Source organism: Eulemur rufifrons, chromosome 26 (genome assembly GCF_041146395.1).
Source record: "Eulemur rufifrons isolate Redbay chromosome 26, OSU_ERuf_1, whole genome shotgun sequence".
Lineage (NCBI taxonomy): Eukaryota > Metazoa > Chordata > Mammalia > Primates > Lemuridae > Eulemur > Eulemur rufifrons.
Genome location: NC_091008.1, coordinates 4,448,665 through 4,468,252, shown reverse-complemented (window position 1 = coordinate 4,468,252; position 19,588 = coordinate 4,448,665). Strand labels below are relative to the sequence as shown.

At 36.6% G+C, this 19,588-nt stretch overlaps 1 protein-coding gene across 2 annotated transcripts in view; it reads left to right on the top strand.

Moving 5' to 3' along the window:
* Positions 1 to 17,372, top strand: part of ENPEP (glutamyl aminopeptidase) — a 68,395-nt gene extending 51,023 nt beyond the window's left edge. For both annotated transcript variants that reach the window (XM_069459026.1, XM_069459025.1), the window contains 4 exons: positions 73 to 243; positions 3,388 to 3,528; positions 14,355 to 14,433; positions 15,651 to 17,372. In XM_069459026.1, the coding sequence (XP_069315127.1) occupies positions 73 to 243; positions 3,388 to 3,528; positions 14,355 to 14,433; positions 15,651 to 15,803 (544 nt within the window). In that variant the 3' untranslated portion in view covers positions 15,804 to 17,372. The remainder of the gene's footprint in view (positions 1 to 72; positions 244 to 3,387; positions 3,529 to 14,354; positions 14,434 to 15,650) is intronic.
* The last annotated feature ends 2,216 nt before the right edge of the window (positions 17,373 to 19,588 follow it).

Here is a 19,588-nt window from a genome sequence, read left to right as displayed (position 1 = left end):
GCTTTATTTCTAGAAGACTTTGAACTGAGAAAAGAGCGATCGACGTCTCTGAAACACTGTTTCTGCTTCTAGTCTTCCTGTAAACCTCAGGCTTCTGGTGTATCGGTACGGGATGCAGAACTCTGGCAACGAGACTTCATGGAACTACACTCTGGAGCAATACCAGAACACTTCGTTAGCGCAAGAAAAAGTAAAACTGCTCTATGGATTAGCATCAGTGAAGAGTGTTAGCCTTTTGTCAAGGTAAGCTGGGCTTTTATTTCCCTTATATGAAGTAAGTGTCTTTAATAGTTTACGTGCCGCGGTCTCTTTAAGAGTTATTAAAGTATAATATCTTCCACAAAAAAATCCACTAAAAATTATTTTACCTCTGAGAAACAAAGTATCCATGTAAGACTGGCTTAAATAATAAATAAATGTAATCTCATATGAAACAATTCTGGGGGTAGGTGGTTTCCAGCTGTGTGTGGTGGCTCAGTGTTTTCACCCAGGCCCCAGGCCCATCTCTTTCTGTGTGGCCATGTTCAACGTGTCGGATGTCTCATGACTTCCAGAGCTCAAAATATTTTCTCTTTACACCAATGTGTCCAATGAAAGAAGGACAGAATCGAAAGAGTTTCTCCTCACAGGGCTTTGTGTTTATGCTAAGGGGACAATTATCTCCACTTCCCCTCGTAACCCCAAACTGGGTCACACGTAGTCATTCTAGGTCACACTCCAGGTTTACTACTCGAGCATTTGCTGACTATGAGGAACTTGAATTCCTTTGGCTGATTTGAGCCAGCTATGATTCTCTGAGCCTGGGGTGGTCGTCTACCTTACCTAGTATCAAGCATATCTAACGATACCACAACACAACTGGGCTCTGCCAGGAGAGAAAGAGGAGTGTCCATCACAGTATGCAGGTGCACACACAGAAATGTGCTTACATTCCATTCGGAAGGTACAAAGACCACTTGAAGTTCATCTCTGAATCTTTTTCCATCCTACATCTATGCCCCAAATCAACTAGCTTCTGCCTTAATTCATTTCTTGCTTGGTTATGGCATCTGAGTTATTTACTTTATTCATTTAATCAACACTTATGGTGTCCTTTCTATGAATACGTATATAGATTGTGGGAATGAGAAGGAATAAAACAGGATGTCTATTCTTGAGAAACTTACAGCCTCATGGGAGAAGCAGAATTTAAATAGTAAATTACCATGCAATACCAATTTGAAAGGACTATCAGAAGCAGTTTGCTTTTACGTGGCAGAGCCAGCAACGCACCTTCACTATCTTACCTCAGGGCTGTATGTCAGTTCTCCTGCTCTCGGCCACAATAGTCCATTAAGAACTTGATCCTCTTGACATCCCACAAAACATCGCACTGATCCATTACTTTGATGGCACTGTGCTGATTGTATCTGAAAAGAAAATTAGCAAGTACTTTAGATGCTTTAGTGAAGACTCTTGTGAAGTAGGGAATGGAAGCTAAATTGCGCAAAAAATTCAGGAGCCCACCACTTTAGTGCAGTTTCTGGAAGTTCAAAGGTCTAGAGCATATTGCAGTATTCCCTCTGAGGTGAAAGGAAGTTGCTGCAACTTGCATGGCCTACTACAACAAAAGATTATTTTAGTGGGCTTAGTAAGCTTTTCTTAAATTTTGGAGGCAACATAGCCCACATTTGAATGTGTTACTTCTGCCATCTACAAAGTCAGTTTTGAATGATGACCAGAGCAAAAGAAGTTTCTGCAGCAAGTACAGGCTGCGGTAAAGGCTTCCCCAGAATTTCCTTCTCATCTGAAACATACGACAAATGTGTTGTGTTTTCGCGTAAGTAGATTTGCCCAGACAACGGCAAGTACAAAGAAAATGTAGACAGTCTCCTGCAGTAAATGTTCAGTCTTCCAGAGCTCCTTACCTTCCTCGTGTTCCTTCTGTCCTTCTGTCCGGGGAGACGTAAGTCACCCTTGCAGTACTGGAGAAAGAGACCTCTGGTCTTTGCTGGTTTTGCATTAGGGTATCTACCTATTCTGGTCCTGGACCGGAGTTCCTCGGGTTTTCATTGATCATATTTTACGCACCGGAGCCCTGTGTGTCATCCAGAGATGAAAGCTGTGGTCCCAGGCATTTGCTTCGGTTCATGAAGTACCTACACCGTGTGGCATTTCTGTCTTCCCCAAAGCCCTTCCAGTAGCACCCTGTCTTATTGCTAGGCTGAAGAACTTCTGGGTCCCCCTTCACGGTATGCATGCACAAGTCAAAGGAACCAGGGGAATTACCGTAAGCCCATTAACATATTCACCTCCCCTTGCTCAGATGTGCTCACTCTCCCACGCCATTTGGCACAGCGGGAAGACTGATACGGAACTATAGGCCTTTTCTCTAGGGACGGCAGGGAGTGGTGTTTTCCAGCTTCCCACGTGGCGTGGACTTTCCTTAAAGCTTGTGGTCTCCAGCCCCCCGTAAGATAAGTTTCTATGGTCAAGTATGTTAGGGCTCTTGATATAGCAAAAACATACAAAATTTAGAAATCTCTTCTATCTTTCACAGAGGCTGACTCTCAAAACTTACTATGTTGCAATTCAAGTTGAACAGTGATCCCTTTGTTGTAGTTATTGCCTCTCATCCTCCTGAAGATCTGAATGAATGTGTCAGTGGGTAGGATGCCAGGGGGTAGCAAGACTTGGAGAATATGAAAATATATCTGATCTATCAGCAGTAGATACCAATTTTTACTAGCTATCTTAGAATGAATAAAATAAGTGCTGATCTTATTTGGAAATACTTTTCAATACAATATGTATTTGTAAAGTTTTGGGCTAGAAAGGCAACTCTGGGTACAGCCAGGGCATAAATTTGATAAAATCTATCCATTTGATTATTTACTTTATCTTGTACTTATTTGTGTTATGCTATAATTACAAACAACTAGTCTAACCATATAGGTTTTTTAGAAGATTGTTTCTTACAATCTAGGGAAGAACAAACAAAATTTAACTGTTATCCTATAAAGAATAAGAGCATAAATTCTTTCTCTTAATTAGGTGGGATAATAAGGGATTGAAGTGCTCTATTCAGTAAATACTATTTTTAAAGATTAATAGTTAAAATTCTGTGTTTTCTTATTCTTTTGAGTATTTCCAAAATAATTTAATTTTTTAATGTTCCTATGGTTTACATTTTCCTAGTTCTCAAAATCATAGGTTGTTCTTTAAAAACAGTTAAATATATTAAAAACTTTTAAATTGTCTTTCATTATTTGTCATATTTAATCAACTTTGTCAGTTGATTCCTCAAGAATTGAATTGCTGGAATGAAAACTATTTTGTATTGGAATTTAGTTAGGGGTGCATATTAAAAGTTCATTTTGAGTTATTTTTCTTTTTGGCTTCTCTTAGGTATTTGGAATTGCTCAAGGACACAAGCCTTATTAGAACTCAGGATGTGTTTACAGTCATCCGATATATCTCGTACAACAGCTATGGGAAATATATGGCCTGGAATTGGATACAACTCAACTGGGAGTATCTAGTCAACAGGTGGGATGATCAGATAATAGTCTATTGTTCTCTTTGTTTCACGTCATCTATAGATTCCTTTTTTGTCTCTCTGGAGCACTTTCTCTGACATATATACAATACCTGAAATGGCATATTATTAGAGATAAAGGATCATGGTATTTTCTTTCCAGGGAGGCAATGTAGTAGTTCATTTTAGGCACAATCATTTTTCTGGAAATCATTGTTTCCAACTGATCTACAAGATTCTGAGATCTGGAGGGATGACTAAATAGCATTATTTTTAGTTTTATTAAAACAAGTTAATACAATTCTGTCTGTTGTGCTGGTACCTAGCAAAATGCCAGGTACATATTTAGTTCTCGATTAATATTTGATGAAAACTAAATAAGAATTCCTGGACTAAGGTTCAAATTAGAGCCCTATAAAATTGACCTTTTATGGGTGGTAACTTCTATCTGCCTTGACCAGGCAAGTAAACTTCAAGTGTTATGAATAGTTCTTAAAAGGGAACAATATTTCCCAGGTAATGACAGTTTTAAAATGGGAAATAGCAAGGACAAGAAAAGAGCAAAATCAACAAAAGAGATGCTTTTCCGTACTTCTTATTTCTTCAGCATCATGCAGAAGAAATATTGCCAGTCTTGGTTTGGATCTTGTAAATACAATGCTCAATTTTCATTAAAAAGGCATTTCTTTGACAGAGTTTATAAAATAGGATATAGAATAAAAATAAAATACGTCCCAAATAAATTTGCAAACATTAATGAAAAGACCTTTACCATCTGCAATCCCTACATTAGGACACAGCCTCTGTCATCATCTCCTAATCTCTCCTGCGCCTCCTGCAGAGCTGCCTAGTTGATAATGACTGCTTGATACCAGCTGCAACGATAACTTTTGTTTCTTTCCTCTCTTCTACTCTAGAACTCACCAGAGTGCCACTGTGTCCATTTACATTTCTTTTCCTTCTGAGACCCAGATTATATCTCTAGTTCTCAATCAAAATGCACTATATGGCTTCTGCCTATTTGTGATAATTTTTTGCCTTCTTTCTTCTTGTGACTATTGAGTGTAACTGCTCATCCATCTCTATGAAGATTGGTTGGTGAGAGTGTGCATGTGTATGTGTGTATGCATTTTCATCTGTTTATAATTATTCCAATGAAATGCTTGGTTTAGAATGAATAAATCTACCCATTAAGAACACTTGTTATTGGAGGTAACAGTTCATACCATGCAAGGTAATAGCCTCCATTTTCAAAGATCTATGCCTAATATGACATGTACTGTGTGTTTTGTTTTAATCAAAAAGATCATAAAACTGTGTGTGTGTGTGTGTGTGTGTGTGTGTGTAAGAAACCTGTATAGATGAAGCAAAATGCTTAGTTTTGAGGTATTATGAAAAGATAAGCAAATAGTGTTCTACTTTGCATAACAAAATGGCCATTTATTGTTCAATAAAGTATTTCTCAAGGCCTATTTGAATAGCTCTGGGGTGATTTATTTCAAATAATGCATTTTTCATTTTTAAAAATTAATGCATTGTTATACTTCTGAAAAATTAAGTAGAAAAAAATAGGCTTTTCTTTGTCATAAAGGTCATATATATCTGGCCTTAAAATAAATGTATTAGACCTAATAAACTGAAATTTTTGTAAGAAAAATAAATTGATAAACTATTTCCAGAGCTAGTTCCAAAAGCCTTGCCTAAGGCTTTTAGTATTTTTTCCTTTAGACAGAGTCTCCCTCTGTTGTCCAGGCTAGAGTGCAATGGCATCATCATAGCTCACTGCAACCTCAAACACCTGTGCTCAAGCAATCCTCTTGCCTCAGCCTCCCAGGCACCTGGGACTACAGGTGTGTGCCGACACGCTCCCCTAATTTATTCTATTTTTAGTAGAGATGGGGTCTCGCTCTTGCTCAGAGCTCAGGATGGTCTCAAACTTCTGAGCTCAAGAGATTTTTCACCTCGGCCTCCCAGAGTGCTAGGATTATAGGCGTGAGTCACCATGTCTGGCCACTTTTAGTATTCTTTCCTAGTCTAATGATCTAATTCTCATGAGATATTATTTCGAATGGCCCCAAACATAAAATTATATAATAAACATATGTCTAACACACAAAACACCCAATATTAATTATGTTTGGCTTGAACAAATAGAATTTCTCCATAAAAATTGCATAAGACAAATTAAACAAAAAGGAGTCAAGCATTATCCAAATATTTCCAAACTCTTGAATGTTTTCCAAATTTTAGGATGAATAGTTTTACTACCTCTATTTCCAAATTATTTATTGTCACCCTAAAATAAATAAGCTGCTTTTTTAAATAAAACTTTTGTCACGTGAATTTTTATGTGATTTTTATGACAACTGATGGCCACAACACTAATGTCTATGCCAGTTTGAGACTTAATCACAAAGTTAGAAAGACACTTTGGAAATTATTCTTTGCTTTTTTTTCTTCAATTAAACTCATAGATGAAACTGGAATGAGCCCAATAAGCCCAATGAGCCCAAGAGGATAGTGTGATTTTAGTTCATGATTATAGATAAAACATTAAGTCAATGGGACAGATTGAAACCATTTACTTCATAAAATAATTTAATAAGCACTTAAAAGGTTTTTGTGCATCAAAATCATTTTTTGATAACATAATATTTACATAAATATTAAGTTCAAACTAGACCTGCCCTACAGGAAATACTCAAAAGTGCACTATAGATGGAACAGAACAATAGATACACACCGGTGTAAAAACACCCAAAAGTTAAAGCTCACGGCTCTTATAAAACAGTAGCATAAGAGGGAAAACAAAACAAGGTATCACTCAACATGATGAACAGAACGGTATACCACATACCGATAGTAACACTGAACATGAACAGTCTTAATGCTCCACTTAAAAGACACAGACTGGCTGAATGGATGAAAAAATACAACCCAATTATAGGTTGTCTTCAAGAAACCATCTAACTTGTAAGGACTCTCACAGAGTCAAGGTCAAGGGATGGGCCAGGCGCGGTGGCTCACACTTGTAATCCTAGCACTCTGGGAGGCCGAGGCGGGAGGATCGCTCGAGGTCAGGAATTCGAGACCAGCCTGAGCAAGAGCGAGACCCCATCTCTATTAAAAATAGAAAGAAATTAGGTGGACAGCTAAAAAATATATATATAGAAAAAATTAGCCGGGCATGGTGGCACATGCCTGTAGTCCCAGCTACTCGGGAGGCTGAGGCAGTAGGATCACTTGAGCCCAGGAGTTTGAGGTTGCTGTGAGCTAGGCTGACGCCATGGCACTCTAGCCCGGGTGACAGAGTGAGACTCTGTCTCAAAAAAAAAAAAAAAAGTCAAGGGATGGAAAAATATTCCATACAATTGCAAACCAAAAGCCAGCAGGTGTAGCCATTCTTATATCAGATAAAATAGACTTTAAATCAACAATGGTAGAGGAGGACAAAGATGGTCATTATATAGTCATAAAGGGAGTAATTCAGCAAAAAGACATAAAAATCCTAATTATATGCACCTAACCACAGACACTTCCAGATTCATAAAACTAATTCTACTAAATTTAAGCAAAGAAATAAACAGGAGCATCATAATTGCTGGGGACTTCAACACCCCACTGACAGAAGCGGACAGATCATTGAAGAAGAAAATTAATATAGAAACACTGGACTTAAATAGGACTCTAGAACAAATGGACCTAACAGACATTTACAGAACGTTCTACCCCAAAACTATAAAATATATATTCGTCTCATTAGCACATGGGACATTTTCCAAGATTCATCATCTTAGGCCACAAAACAAGTCTCAGCAAATTCAGGAAAATTGAAAACATACCATGTATCTTCTCAGACCACACTGGAATAAAACTAGAAATCAATTCCAAGAGAAACTCTGAAATCTACACAAAGTCATGAAAATTAAGCAACCTGCTGCTGAATGATCCTTGGGTCAATGATAAAATTAAGAAGGAACTCAAAAGATTCTCTGAACTGAATGACAAAGGGGACAAAAGCCATCAAAAATCTGTAAGATACAGCAAAACCAATGCTAAGGGGAAAGTTTACAGCCTTAAATGCTTACATTAACAGGACAGAAAGATCACAAATTAACAACATAAAGTCATATCTCAAGAAGCTACAAAAAGAAGAACCAAACCCGAGGCCAATAGAAGGAAAGAAATAACAAAGCATAACTAAACTAAATGGAAAGCAAAAAACCAACACACAGGCTCAATGAAATAAAAAGTTTATTTTTTGAAAATATGAACAAAATTGATAGACCACTAGCAAGATTAGCCAGAAATAGAAGAGAAAGGACTCATGCTCAATTAGAAATGAAAAAGGAGACATTACAACTGATAACAGAGAAATATAAAATATCACCCGTAAATACTGAAAAAACCTCTACTCACAAAAACTAGAAAACCTAGAAGAAATGGATAAATTTCTGGAAACACATAACCTCCCAAACCAGAATCAGGAAGGAATAGAAATTCTGAGCAGACCAATCACGAACAGTGAGATTGAAGCAGTCACAAAAAACCTCCCAACAAATAAAAGCCTCGGATCAGATGGATTCACAGTCAAATTCTACCAGACCTACAAAGAAGAGCTGGTACCTAACCTACAGAAATTTGTCCACAACATCAAGAAGGAGGGATTCCTCCCTAATTCATTCTACAAAGCCAGTATCACCTTGATACCAAAGCCAGGAAAGGATACAACAAAAAAAGAAAACTACAGACCAATATCCCTTATGAAGATTGACGCAAAAATTCTCAAAGAAATACTGGAAAACTGAATTCAAAAGCACATCAGAAAGATAATTCACCATGATCAAGTGGGTTTCATACAAGAGATGCGAAGATAGTTCAACATACGCAAATCAATAAATGTGATTTACCACATAAAGAGAGACAAAAATCGAAGACCATATGATCATCTAAATAGATGCAGAAAATGCATTCAATAAAATCCAGCACACTTTCATGATAAAACCCTCAATAAACTGGGCATAGAAGGAACATACCTCAAAATTATAAAATCCATATAAGACAAACCCGCAACCAACATCATACTGAATGGGAAAAAGTTGAAAGCATTCTCCATAAGAAGTGGCACAAGACAAGGATGCCCACTGTCACCACTTCTATGTAACGTAATACTAAAAGTCCTAGCCAGAGCAATCAGCCAAAGAGAAAGAAAGAAAGTGCATCCAAATTGGAAAAAAGAGGAGGTCAAACTATCCCTGTTTTCCAATGATATGATCTTGTATCTAGAAAACCCTAAAGACTCCACCAAGAGACTCCTGGAATTGATGAATAAATCCAACAAAGTCTCAGATTACAAAATCAATGTACACAAATCAGTAGCATTTCTATGTACTAATAACAGTCAAGCTTAGCATCAATTCAAGGACGCAGTACCATTTTCAATAGCTACAAAGAAAATAAAATACCTAGGAATATACTTAAACAAGGAGATGAAAGACTTCTACAATGAGAACTACAAAACACTGCTGAAAGAAATCACAGATGATATAAACAAATGGGAAAACATCCCATACTTATGGATTAGTAGAATCAATATCATCAAAAAGCCCATTCTGCCCAAAGTGATTTACAGATTCCATGCAATTCCCAACATCATATTGCATGGATGTAGAAAAAATAATCCTAAACTTCATTTGGAACCAGAGCCTGAATAGCCAAAGAAATCTTAAGCAAAAAAGAGTAACCCAAACAGCATAGTACAAAAATAGAGACAGACCAATGGAATGGAATAGAGAACCCAGAAATAAAACCATTGACCTAAAACCAACTGATCTTTGACAAAGCAGACAAATACATGTACTGGGGAAAGGACTCTCTATTCTATAAATAGTGTTGGAAAAATTGGATAGTCACATGCAAAGGAATATGTCTTGCCATATACAAAAATTAATTCAAGATGGATTATAGACTTAAATGTAAGGCATGAAACCATAAGAATTCCAGAAGAAAATGTAGGAAAAACTCTTCTAGACATTGGCCTAAGCAAAGAATTTATGACAAAAACTCCAAAGGAAAATACAGCAACAATAAAAATAAATGAATGGGACTTAATTGAATTGAAAAGTTTCTGCACTGCAGAGGAAATAATCAACAGAGTAAATAGACAACCTACAGAATGGGAGAAAATATGCCAAAAAGGGCTAATATCCAGAATCTACAAAGAACTCAAATCAGCAAGAAAAAAGTAAATACCCCATTAAAAAGTGGGCAAAAGACATGAACACAGTTTTTTCAAAAGAAGATAGACACATGGCCAACAGGCATATGAAAAAATGCTCAACATCAGTAATCATTAGAGAAATGCAAATTAAAACCATAGTCAGATACCTTACACCTATCAGTATGGCCATTACTAAAAACGCAAAAAACAATAGATGTCAGTGTAGATGTGGTCAAAAAGAAACACTTAAACACTGTTGGTGGGACCATAAATTAGTACAACCTCTATGGAAAGCAGTATGGAGATTCCTCAAAGAAATACAGTAGACCTACCATGTGATCCAGCAATGTCACTATTGGGTATCTACCCAAAGGAAAAGAAATCATCATATCAAAAAGACACTTGCACCTGAATGTTCATCGCAGTACAATTAACAGCTGCAAAGATGTGGAATTAACCTAAGTGTCTATCAATTCATGAGTGGATTAAAAAAAGTGGTGTATATATGTACACCATGGAGTACTACTCAACTATAAAAAGGAATGAAACAATGTCATTTTCGGCAACTTGGGTGGAACTGGAGAACATTATCCTAAGTGAAACATCTCGGGATTTGAGAAACAAACACCGCATGTTCTCATTAGTAAGTGGGAGCTAAATGACATGTACACAGGGGTACAAAGAGATGTAAAGAACATTGGAAACCAAGAAAGGGGGAGGGTGGGAGTGGAGTGAGGGATAAAAACTTACCTGTCATGTACAATGGACACTATTCTGGTGAAAGGCACACTAAAAGCCCTGATTTCAGCATTATACAATGTTTCCAAGTAGTGAAAACATTTGTACCCCCTTAATATTTTGAAATAAAAAAACAGTAAGGCCAAGAAAAGGATTTTATATAATTTTTTAGACTATTTAAAATATAATTAAATCCTTATTTTTGGTTTTGAAATAATCAACATGATTAAATCAACATGATTAATATTCCCTCTATTTTCTATACTTTATATGAGATTGGTTTCTTGGGATGAATATATTTCATTCTCACATTTCTGGCATTTACACAGGTAGTTGCAGTTTTCATTCAGTCTATTCATTTCTAGTTTCTAAATATATCGTTTAATTTTTAGTCACTAAGAAAAACCAGAGAGGAATATTATAGAAATTATAGGTCATTGAAAAAAGTTGTTTTATTACCTACAATTAACAGACTTTCTTTGAATCTATCTATAGAATCTCATTGCAGCAACTTGGTGTGATTTGCTTTTTTAAATTCCCATTTTCTTATTAAAACTGATATGTGTTCTTTAAATGAAAATAAGCAAAATGCAAATAAACAAAAATAGGAATACAAAAGTTAGCTGTAATACAACCACCTGGAAATAATTCCTATTGTCATGTTACTGTTTTTCCTTAAATTTTTCTATGGCTGTTTATTTAATTTGCAGAAATGGAATCATATTATATAGATGGTTTTATGACTTACTTTTTTCCACCTCATCCTATATTGTGGATGTCTTTTCATGTCTTTAAATATGCATCTTCACTGTTATTTTTAATGGCTTCATGGTGTTCAATGTATACATGTCTCTTAGTTTATGCAGCCAATCCCTATCTGTTGGACAACAGAATTGTTCCCCCACTACTATACATAATGTATTGATGAACAATGTCTTTGAAAGTGAATCTCTTAGTTCTTTTTTTTAAATGTCCTTGACAATTTCTTTAGAATACAAGTAATACTAGTAGTAATATTACTGGGTTAAATGATGTGTTTATTTTTAGGGTTTCTGATACATGTTGCAGAATTGCCATCCAGAAAAATTTTACTATTAATAACTGCCTATTTTTCCAACCCTTTCCAATATTCAGTGTTGTTATTTTTTAGTATCTTTGTGAATTGAGTATATGAAAACTGATATCTAATTTTATTTTTATTTATTAATTTTTTTTGAGGTAGGAGTCTCACTCTGTTGCCCAGGCTAGAGTGCAGTGGTACAATCATAGCTCACTGCAGCCTTGAACTCCTGGGCTCAAGAGATCCTACCACCTCAACCTCCCCAGGAGCTGGAACTACAGGCATGCCCCACTGCACCTGATTAATTTTTCTTAAAAATTTTTTATAGAAATGGGGTCTCTCTATGTTGTCCAGGCTGGTCTTGAACAGTTGGCTTCAAGTGATCCTCCCACCTCAGCCTCCCAAGTAGCTGGGATTACAGGCATGAGCCACCATGCCTGGCTCATTTTAAATTTTAACACTTTCATAGTAAATATTGTGGAACACCTACTATGTGCCTGGCATTATGACTGGAGTTGGGGATACAATAGTAAGGAGAAACAGACTTGGTTCTTTGTCCTCATGAAGCTTAGAGTCTAGTGATAGAGACCAGTATGCAGTAAAAGAATCACACACATACACGTATACTTTATTAGACATAAATTATGAAAATACACACCAGTTTAGGGCCTAGACAAAAATGTTACTTAAAATGGTTGGCCACGGAATCTGAACTATATAAAGAAATAAGTGGAAGAAAAGGAAGAGCTGGTGGTCCAGGAGAAAGTAGGGCGGGGACCGTTAACTGGCCAGAAACACAGGCTGAGTCAATGCATGGTCACAGCGGAAACTGAATGAAAGGTATATTATGTCATAAAGGGTGTGTGAATTAATAATTTTAGAGGCAGATTACTTACAGGTGATCACAGGGTATCACAGGAATTTGGTGGCTGAGGTCAAGTGAAGAAGATGTCATTGGAAATAAAGTCAAGAAGCTAAGGAGCTAAGATGTTATATCGATCATCTGTCTGGACCTTGGTATCACCCAAGATGATGTCATGGCTTGGAGTAGAGAGAAGACTAGGAGTCGGGTGTCAAAGTGTATCATAAATGAGAGGGAGTAACCTGAAGGAACAGAAGTTTTTAAAGAGGGTGGGGGAGGAACGTTCTGGAAGCAGCAGTGGGGAGCATGATGAGCACACCAATCCCATTGCCTGACCTGGTGCTACAGAGGAGAGATGGGAAAGTAAACATTCTCTAAGTGAGTAGCGTTCCTGTGGAGGGACAGTTCCGGGGGCCAGGTGAAAGGGTTCGAGAGATTGGGAAGATCCAGGAAATATGTGAGAGGAAAGGAAGCATACACATTTAGGGACAGTGTCACTAGATGCCTCAGAGTCACATTTCGGACAGTAGGGATGAAAACCATGGTGGATTTAGATTCAGTGGTGTCTGCGGTAAGAGCAGGCATTGGGCCCAGGACACTGAAGATCGTGGTTGATTGGTAGAACATTTCATCATTTTCCTGTTGGTACATTTTCATTCCTTTGCTAAGCTCATGCTACCATATTTCTCTCTCTTACTAATTTGTAAGAGTCCTTTATATAGTGAAAATATTTGCTCTTTATCATATATGTTACAACTATTTTTTTCCAGTTAGTGGTTGACTTTTACTTTTGTTTATGGTAGGTTTTCTTTTTAGTATAACACTTTTAAATTTGTATAATATGAACTTTATCAGTTTTTGTCTTAACGGTTTTTGTTTTTGCTCCGTGATAATTTTTAAATGCAAAATTTTTCTTACTGCTTTATTCACAGATGTATTTTCTTGCACCCCTCCCCAACATTCCAGTGGTTCGAGGTTTAAATATAATTTTGTGGTTGGTTTTCTTGCACTGTGATTAGTTGCAATGAGATTTTTACCTCTATTACGACACTTTGTCTTACGGTCTGTAAGGAAACTTCTGATTCTTGCTCTTGAAGAGAGAAAATGCAAAAAGAACAGAATAGAATATTATCTCCAAAATTCTACCTTGGTACTTAGCTATAGGTGTCTTTGCTTGGCCAGCCTGACATAGATCATAATCCCCAAAATGCAAGCAGCTAATGAAGCCTTTTGAAAGCATGATAAATAGCCTAGATTCAAATTTCTGTACCAACAGGAAGATGCGTAGAGTATCCGTTAGGGTGTCGGTGCTAGAACTGTTCTGCTGTAAGAGAAACAGAAGTGCAGCAGCAGCGAGGACAGGTGTGGGTAATTATTTCTCACTCAGACTAGACTTTGAAGTCACAGTCCAAGTTGTGAGGTTGGTTCTGCTTTTTGAGGCCAGGCCATTATCCTATCTGTGTGGTTGAAGCTGAATCACTGGTATGTCCATGTTCTAGCCTAGGAGGAGATAAAAACCCCAAAACTCAAAGGCAAGCAATTTCTCTTGATTTAAGCAAGGAGACCGAAGCTGAATTTACCATTTGCACTCATGTTCTGTTGACGAGAGTTGGGTCACCTCTCTACACCTGGGTGTAAGAAAGGCTGAGAAATGTGGTCTTTAGCTGGGTGCTCATGTGTGCAGGAAAAAAAAACAGATTTGGGGAATACAGCAAGCCGTCTGCCACATCTGAGAAAGTGGTGTGAATTTGTCTCCAAAAAGAAGTGCAGAATTTACTGAGAATTTCTCCTGAATAGAATGATTTTAAATTAAATGAGTTTCTTACTGTTTTGCTTACATTGAAAGTTACTTTAAAAAAGAACCCTACAAAATAAAAAGACAATATCCACATTGAGAGAAAAGATTTGACGTTCTCAGCCCTGACATTTCCTTTTTCTCCTCTAAATTTCTCTTCAGATTTACAATCAATAACAGAAACCTCGGCCAAATTGTCACAATAGCAGAGCCATTCAACACTGAACTACAACTCTGGCAGGTATGAAGATAAATTTCTCTGTATTTGTCTAAAATGGAATGGAATTAAAGTTTTTTTTCCAAATAGATATAGCATTATCTCAATCCAAATCACAGAAGACAATGAGAAAGAAAGAAATAATTCTTTTTGGTTTTGTCTGTTTTTTTAATCGCATATATCTAAGGTGTAAAACGTGATGTTTTGATACATTTATCTTGATAAGTTTACATAGTGAAGTAAGAGATAATTCTTATGTCTATAAAATGTACACCTACTTTGTTTTCTAAACTAAAAAAAAAAAAACCTCAAATGACTCAGAAACAAAGTTTACAAGACCAGTGCTCTAACCCATGAGCTATGGAGCCAACGTCTACAGTTTAAAAGCTGACTGAGGTGAGGGCTTGGAAGGCTGAGGCAGCCACACGAAACCCTTTAGCTCACCAAGGCGTGGGCAGAAGGTCCCTCCTTTTCCTGGTAAATGTAACTGTGGAATAAGTTGGTCAAAATTTGATTCCATTCACATTCATAGTTTTGGAGTTTCAAAACTAATCACAAATCTTTCAGGTTTCAAATATCTCAATTCCTGGGGGGGGCGGGGGGGGGGAATGTCCATTAACTTTGAACAAATAGAGATGGTATGAAGTTTTACTCTCTGTGTGTTAGATATTGGAATGCTAAGAGTCTTCTGTATGTGAAGAAACCAAATAATTCTTACTTTTGCATTGCAAATAATAGTACGGTTGAGTTTCGGGAAGGGTTTTGGAGGTCAGAGGGAGGATCGAACCAAGTTTAACAGAGATTTTTTTTTTTTTAATGAGTACTTAATAAGTGAACTGAAAGTATATCAAAATACTCCAGACTCCTGGAGTGCATTCGCTAAGCAAAACCCTCATTCCATGGGCCAGATTTTCTAGGGAATGCCTTGGGGAAGCTACAGAAAATAGAGAACCCAGAGAAACTGAAAAGGGCATGCCAGCCACTGACACGCCCCCCTCCTTCCCCAACATACCAGAGCATATTTTGGTTTCACACGTTGTGGGCATCCAAACGCCATGGGGTAGCAGTTTCTTCTAAGAGACAGGCACAGTCCAAACGATGCACCAAGAGGTGTAACTCCAGGCTGTGCAGTGATACTGACTTTCTAGGTGAGAAGGAAACAAATCCAGTTGGTAAGTGAAATTCTTGGAGAATAATTTGGCTTAAAATGACTTTCCTAATTATTGCCCTCTCTTTTGTAGATCGAGAGCTTTTTCGCAAAATATCCAGATGCTGGAGCAGGAGAATCATCCAGGGCACAAGTGTTGGAAACTGTGAACAACAATATCGAGTGGCTAAAACAAAATACAGACGCCATAAGAGAATGGTTTTCTAATTTATCTAACAATGGCTAATGTGTTCAAATGTTATAGTTTAATACTGTCAATCTGTTCTTTCTCCTATTAAGCATTTGGTGACTGATTTGCAAGCACTATGGAGGAAGCCTTATAAACAGTGCTTTTGCTAAGTACTGTGTTGATATGCCTTGAAAAGCTTTTAAACGGTTCCTCTTTGTTTATGAAGGAACATACTAATAGGGTATTTAATATACTCAGGGATTTCTTCTAAGTGTGCTTCACAGGAGATTCTTTACAAACTGAAGAGAATTTAATAGTCATTTTAATGTCTTTAAATATCATTCTTTGTGTCTTAAATCTGTGAAAAGAGAACAATTTCGTCTTAGCTTTACATTTTTAGTACCAAAGAAACACCACTTAATCTTCTCTCTTGATTGATTTTTAAACTTTAAATACCAGTACTTGAGGGACCAATATTACCATTTTAATCTTTATTTTATTATTCAGAATTACATAGACCTAATATCATTTTATTCACATATGTCTTACTACTTCAAATCCTACCAAAGTAACCTGGGCTTAAGTTTTTCTCGAGGACTGCATGAATTAGCCAAAGAAACGGCTGTTGCCTTTGCTCTTGTACAATCAACAAGAGAACTCTCCACTCCTTTTAAAAATAAATATAAATGATTACCTTGAAAAAAATATGGTTTTCCAGTGTCACTTTAATCTAGGATAAAAATGACTGCAGTGTTCCCCAAATAATTCAGCACATCACAATGATGATTCAAGAATCTGGCCTTTTCACGCTTGGTACTCTCTCATCTTGCTCCATTCCTTACAGAGCTCCTTCAAACATGCTATGAAATTACAGGGAACATAGTGCTTAACTCTGCTCCGTAGATTTCAGAGGAAAAAAGCTAAATAATTGGAAACAGTTCAGCAAAGAAAGGCGGCAGATTATTCCATAAAACTAAATGGAATTAGAGTTTAGCATTGAGTTCACCTAGCAATCGTGGTGTGAAAATGGGGAAAACCATGGACATCGCCAGCATGATTCTGCGTATCTGAGGATGTATCTTCTTAGAGATAAATTTTATGTATAAACCCCTTAGATCCTAATCCATACAGAAAAGCACTGATCAAATTTATATGCATGACTTGATTAACAACTTCAATTTCGTAGAAGCTGATGGCAAGAATATGTTTAATATGGTACTTGATGCCTAATAGATCCACAATGTAATTCCAACAGGCAGAAAAGATGGTAGATTACTGTGTTTCAACGTGCTATATCTGGAAAATCTAAATTTATTTGTAACTTTCAGAAATGTAAAGTCATCTAGGATTGGCTTGATGAGAAGCATATGGGAACAATCAAAATCTTAGCTTAGACTTTATGCAATAATGTGCCTAACCATGTACTCTGTAACTTTATATACTTTCCTATTATTGTTTCTTAATTATCACTTCTCAACCCATACAGCTAAGCCAGTAAATCCAAATGTAGTTTGGGAAGAAAAAGATATAAAAGAAAAAATTTCCAGACAAAAATGTGTAAAATATTATTTTAAATTATTTCAGAAACAAAACATATTAACATAATAAATCATCCAGAGAAAACCCTGCTAAAGCTCATCTTTATTCCTTCCCTCCTTTTGCATTTAATTCCTTTCCCTTCTTTATTTTTACTTCTTCTATTCTCTAACCCAGAATTTCTCAACATCGACATTATTGACTTTTTGGGCCTGATAATACTTTGAGGGCTTTGCACATGGTAAAAGGTTCAGCAGCATCCCTGGCCTTTATTCTCTAGTTGCTAGTAGAACGTCCCCCAACCAAATGCAAAACTATAAAACTTCTAGAAGAAAATATAGGAGAAGCTGTGTTTGGTGATGGTTTTTTTTTTTTTTTTTTTTGGTGATAAGTTTTTATATATGATGCTAAAAGCACAATCTATTTTAAAAAAACTGATAAGTTGGACTTCATTAAAATTAAAAAGACAAGCCACAGCCTGGGAGGCAATATTTGCAGGATACACATCTGATAAACGTCTTGTACCTAAAATACACAAAGAAGTTTTAAGACTCATCAAGGAGAAAAAGAAAAGTCTAATTTAAAAATGGGCAAAAGATTTCATGTATATTTCATCACAGTGAAAAAATATGCAAACATTTACATCTACCTCTAACCTCTAAATCCACACCTATATTCTATATTTAGTGTTCACTAGTATTGTTCACAAAGTTTTGTTCTTTCAGACCCATGGTAGAACTGTATCTCCTCACACCAATAAATCAGATATGACCATTTGACTTGGTTTGATCATTGAAATATAAGTATAAATGTCATGTGCCATTGGTAGGCAAAAGCCACCAAACCAGCAGAACTTCAACATGTTCTCTTTTCCTTCTGATACAACAACTGACACAGTTCTAGATAGTGGCAGCTACATCACCCTCATTTGAGAAGTAAGAACAGTTAGGATGTGAAATAAAGCCCTGAGCCATACCTCAATGGATATTTAACAAGAGTAAGAAATAAACCATTGATGTATTAAAGTAAAAAAAAAAATCTGGACAAACAGTTCACCCATGAAGATCTGAAAGACAGTTTGCCAATGAAAATATACAGATGGCAAATACACACATGAAAAGATTCTTAACATCATTTGTCATTAGGGAATTGAAAATTGAAATGAGATACTATTATAAACTTATTAAAATGGCTAAAATCCAAAAATACTGGCAATACCAATTGCTGGTGAGGATATGGAGCAACAGGAAGTCTCATTAATTGCTGCTGAGAATACAAAATGGTATTGCCACTTTGGAAGACAATTTAGAAACTTCTATCAAAGCTAACCATAATCTTACCATGTGATCCAGCAATTGTACTCCTAGGTATTTTCCCAGCTGATTTGAAAGTTTATATCCACACAAAAACCTGCATATGAATGTCTATGGCAGATCTATGCATAATAGCCAGAAGTTGAAAACAACCAAGATGCCCTTCAATAGGTAAATTGAAAAACAAACTATGGTACATCCAAAGAATGGAATATTATACAATAAAAAGAAATGAGCTATCAACTCACAAAAAAGCATGAATGAATTCTGAATGCATATTACTAAGTAATAAGGAGCCAATTTGAAAAGGCTACATGCTGTATAATTCCAATTATATAACATTCTGCAAAGTAAAACTACAGAAACAGTAAAAAGATCAGTGGCTGCCAAGGACTCAAGGCTGGGGGGAGAGGTGAATAGTTGAAGCCCAGGAGATTTTTCAGAGCAATGAAACTATTCTGGACGATATTGTGGTGGCGGATACGTGACATTGTACATTTGTCAAAACCTATTGCACATGGAATGAACCTTAAGGTGTGCAAATTAGGAAAAAAAAAACATTTAGGAGATCAGGGGATCCCAGATCAAATATAAAAAGTGACCAAAACTCTGTATGACAAATATGATTCACAACCTCACAGAAAAGGGTGGGGGGGGGAAGGGCTGACCTCTGTAACTGTGAAAATGAGTGGAATCTGAAAGATTAAGGGAAAAGAAACTATACGTAAGCACTGTACTTTCTTTGACAAAGTTATTTCCCATGGGAGTACTGGTTAACAATTCTGATACCACTGTAGACATACAGTGGATTTGAACAATTAAGCAAACAGATGGCAGATGGCAGGAGCCACGTTTTACAGTATTGGAGTGGGAGGTTACAGACAAGCAAGGGAAGAAGACCAGAACGATCCATGTGGTAAAGGATTAGAGTTTGCGGCATCAGTATGAACTCATGTTTAGCTTAATATAGATACAGACACTTACATGTAGAGA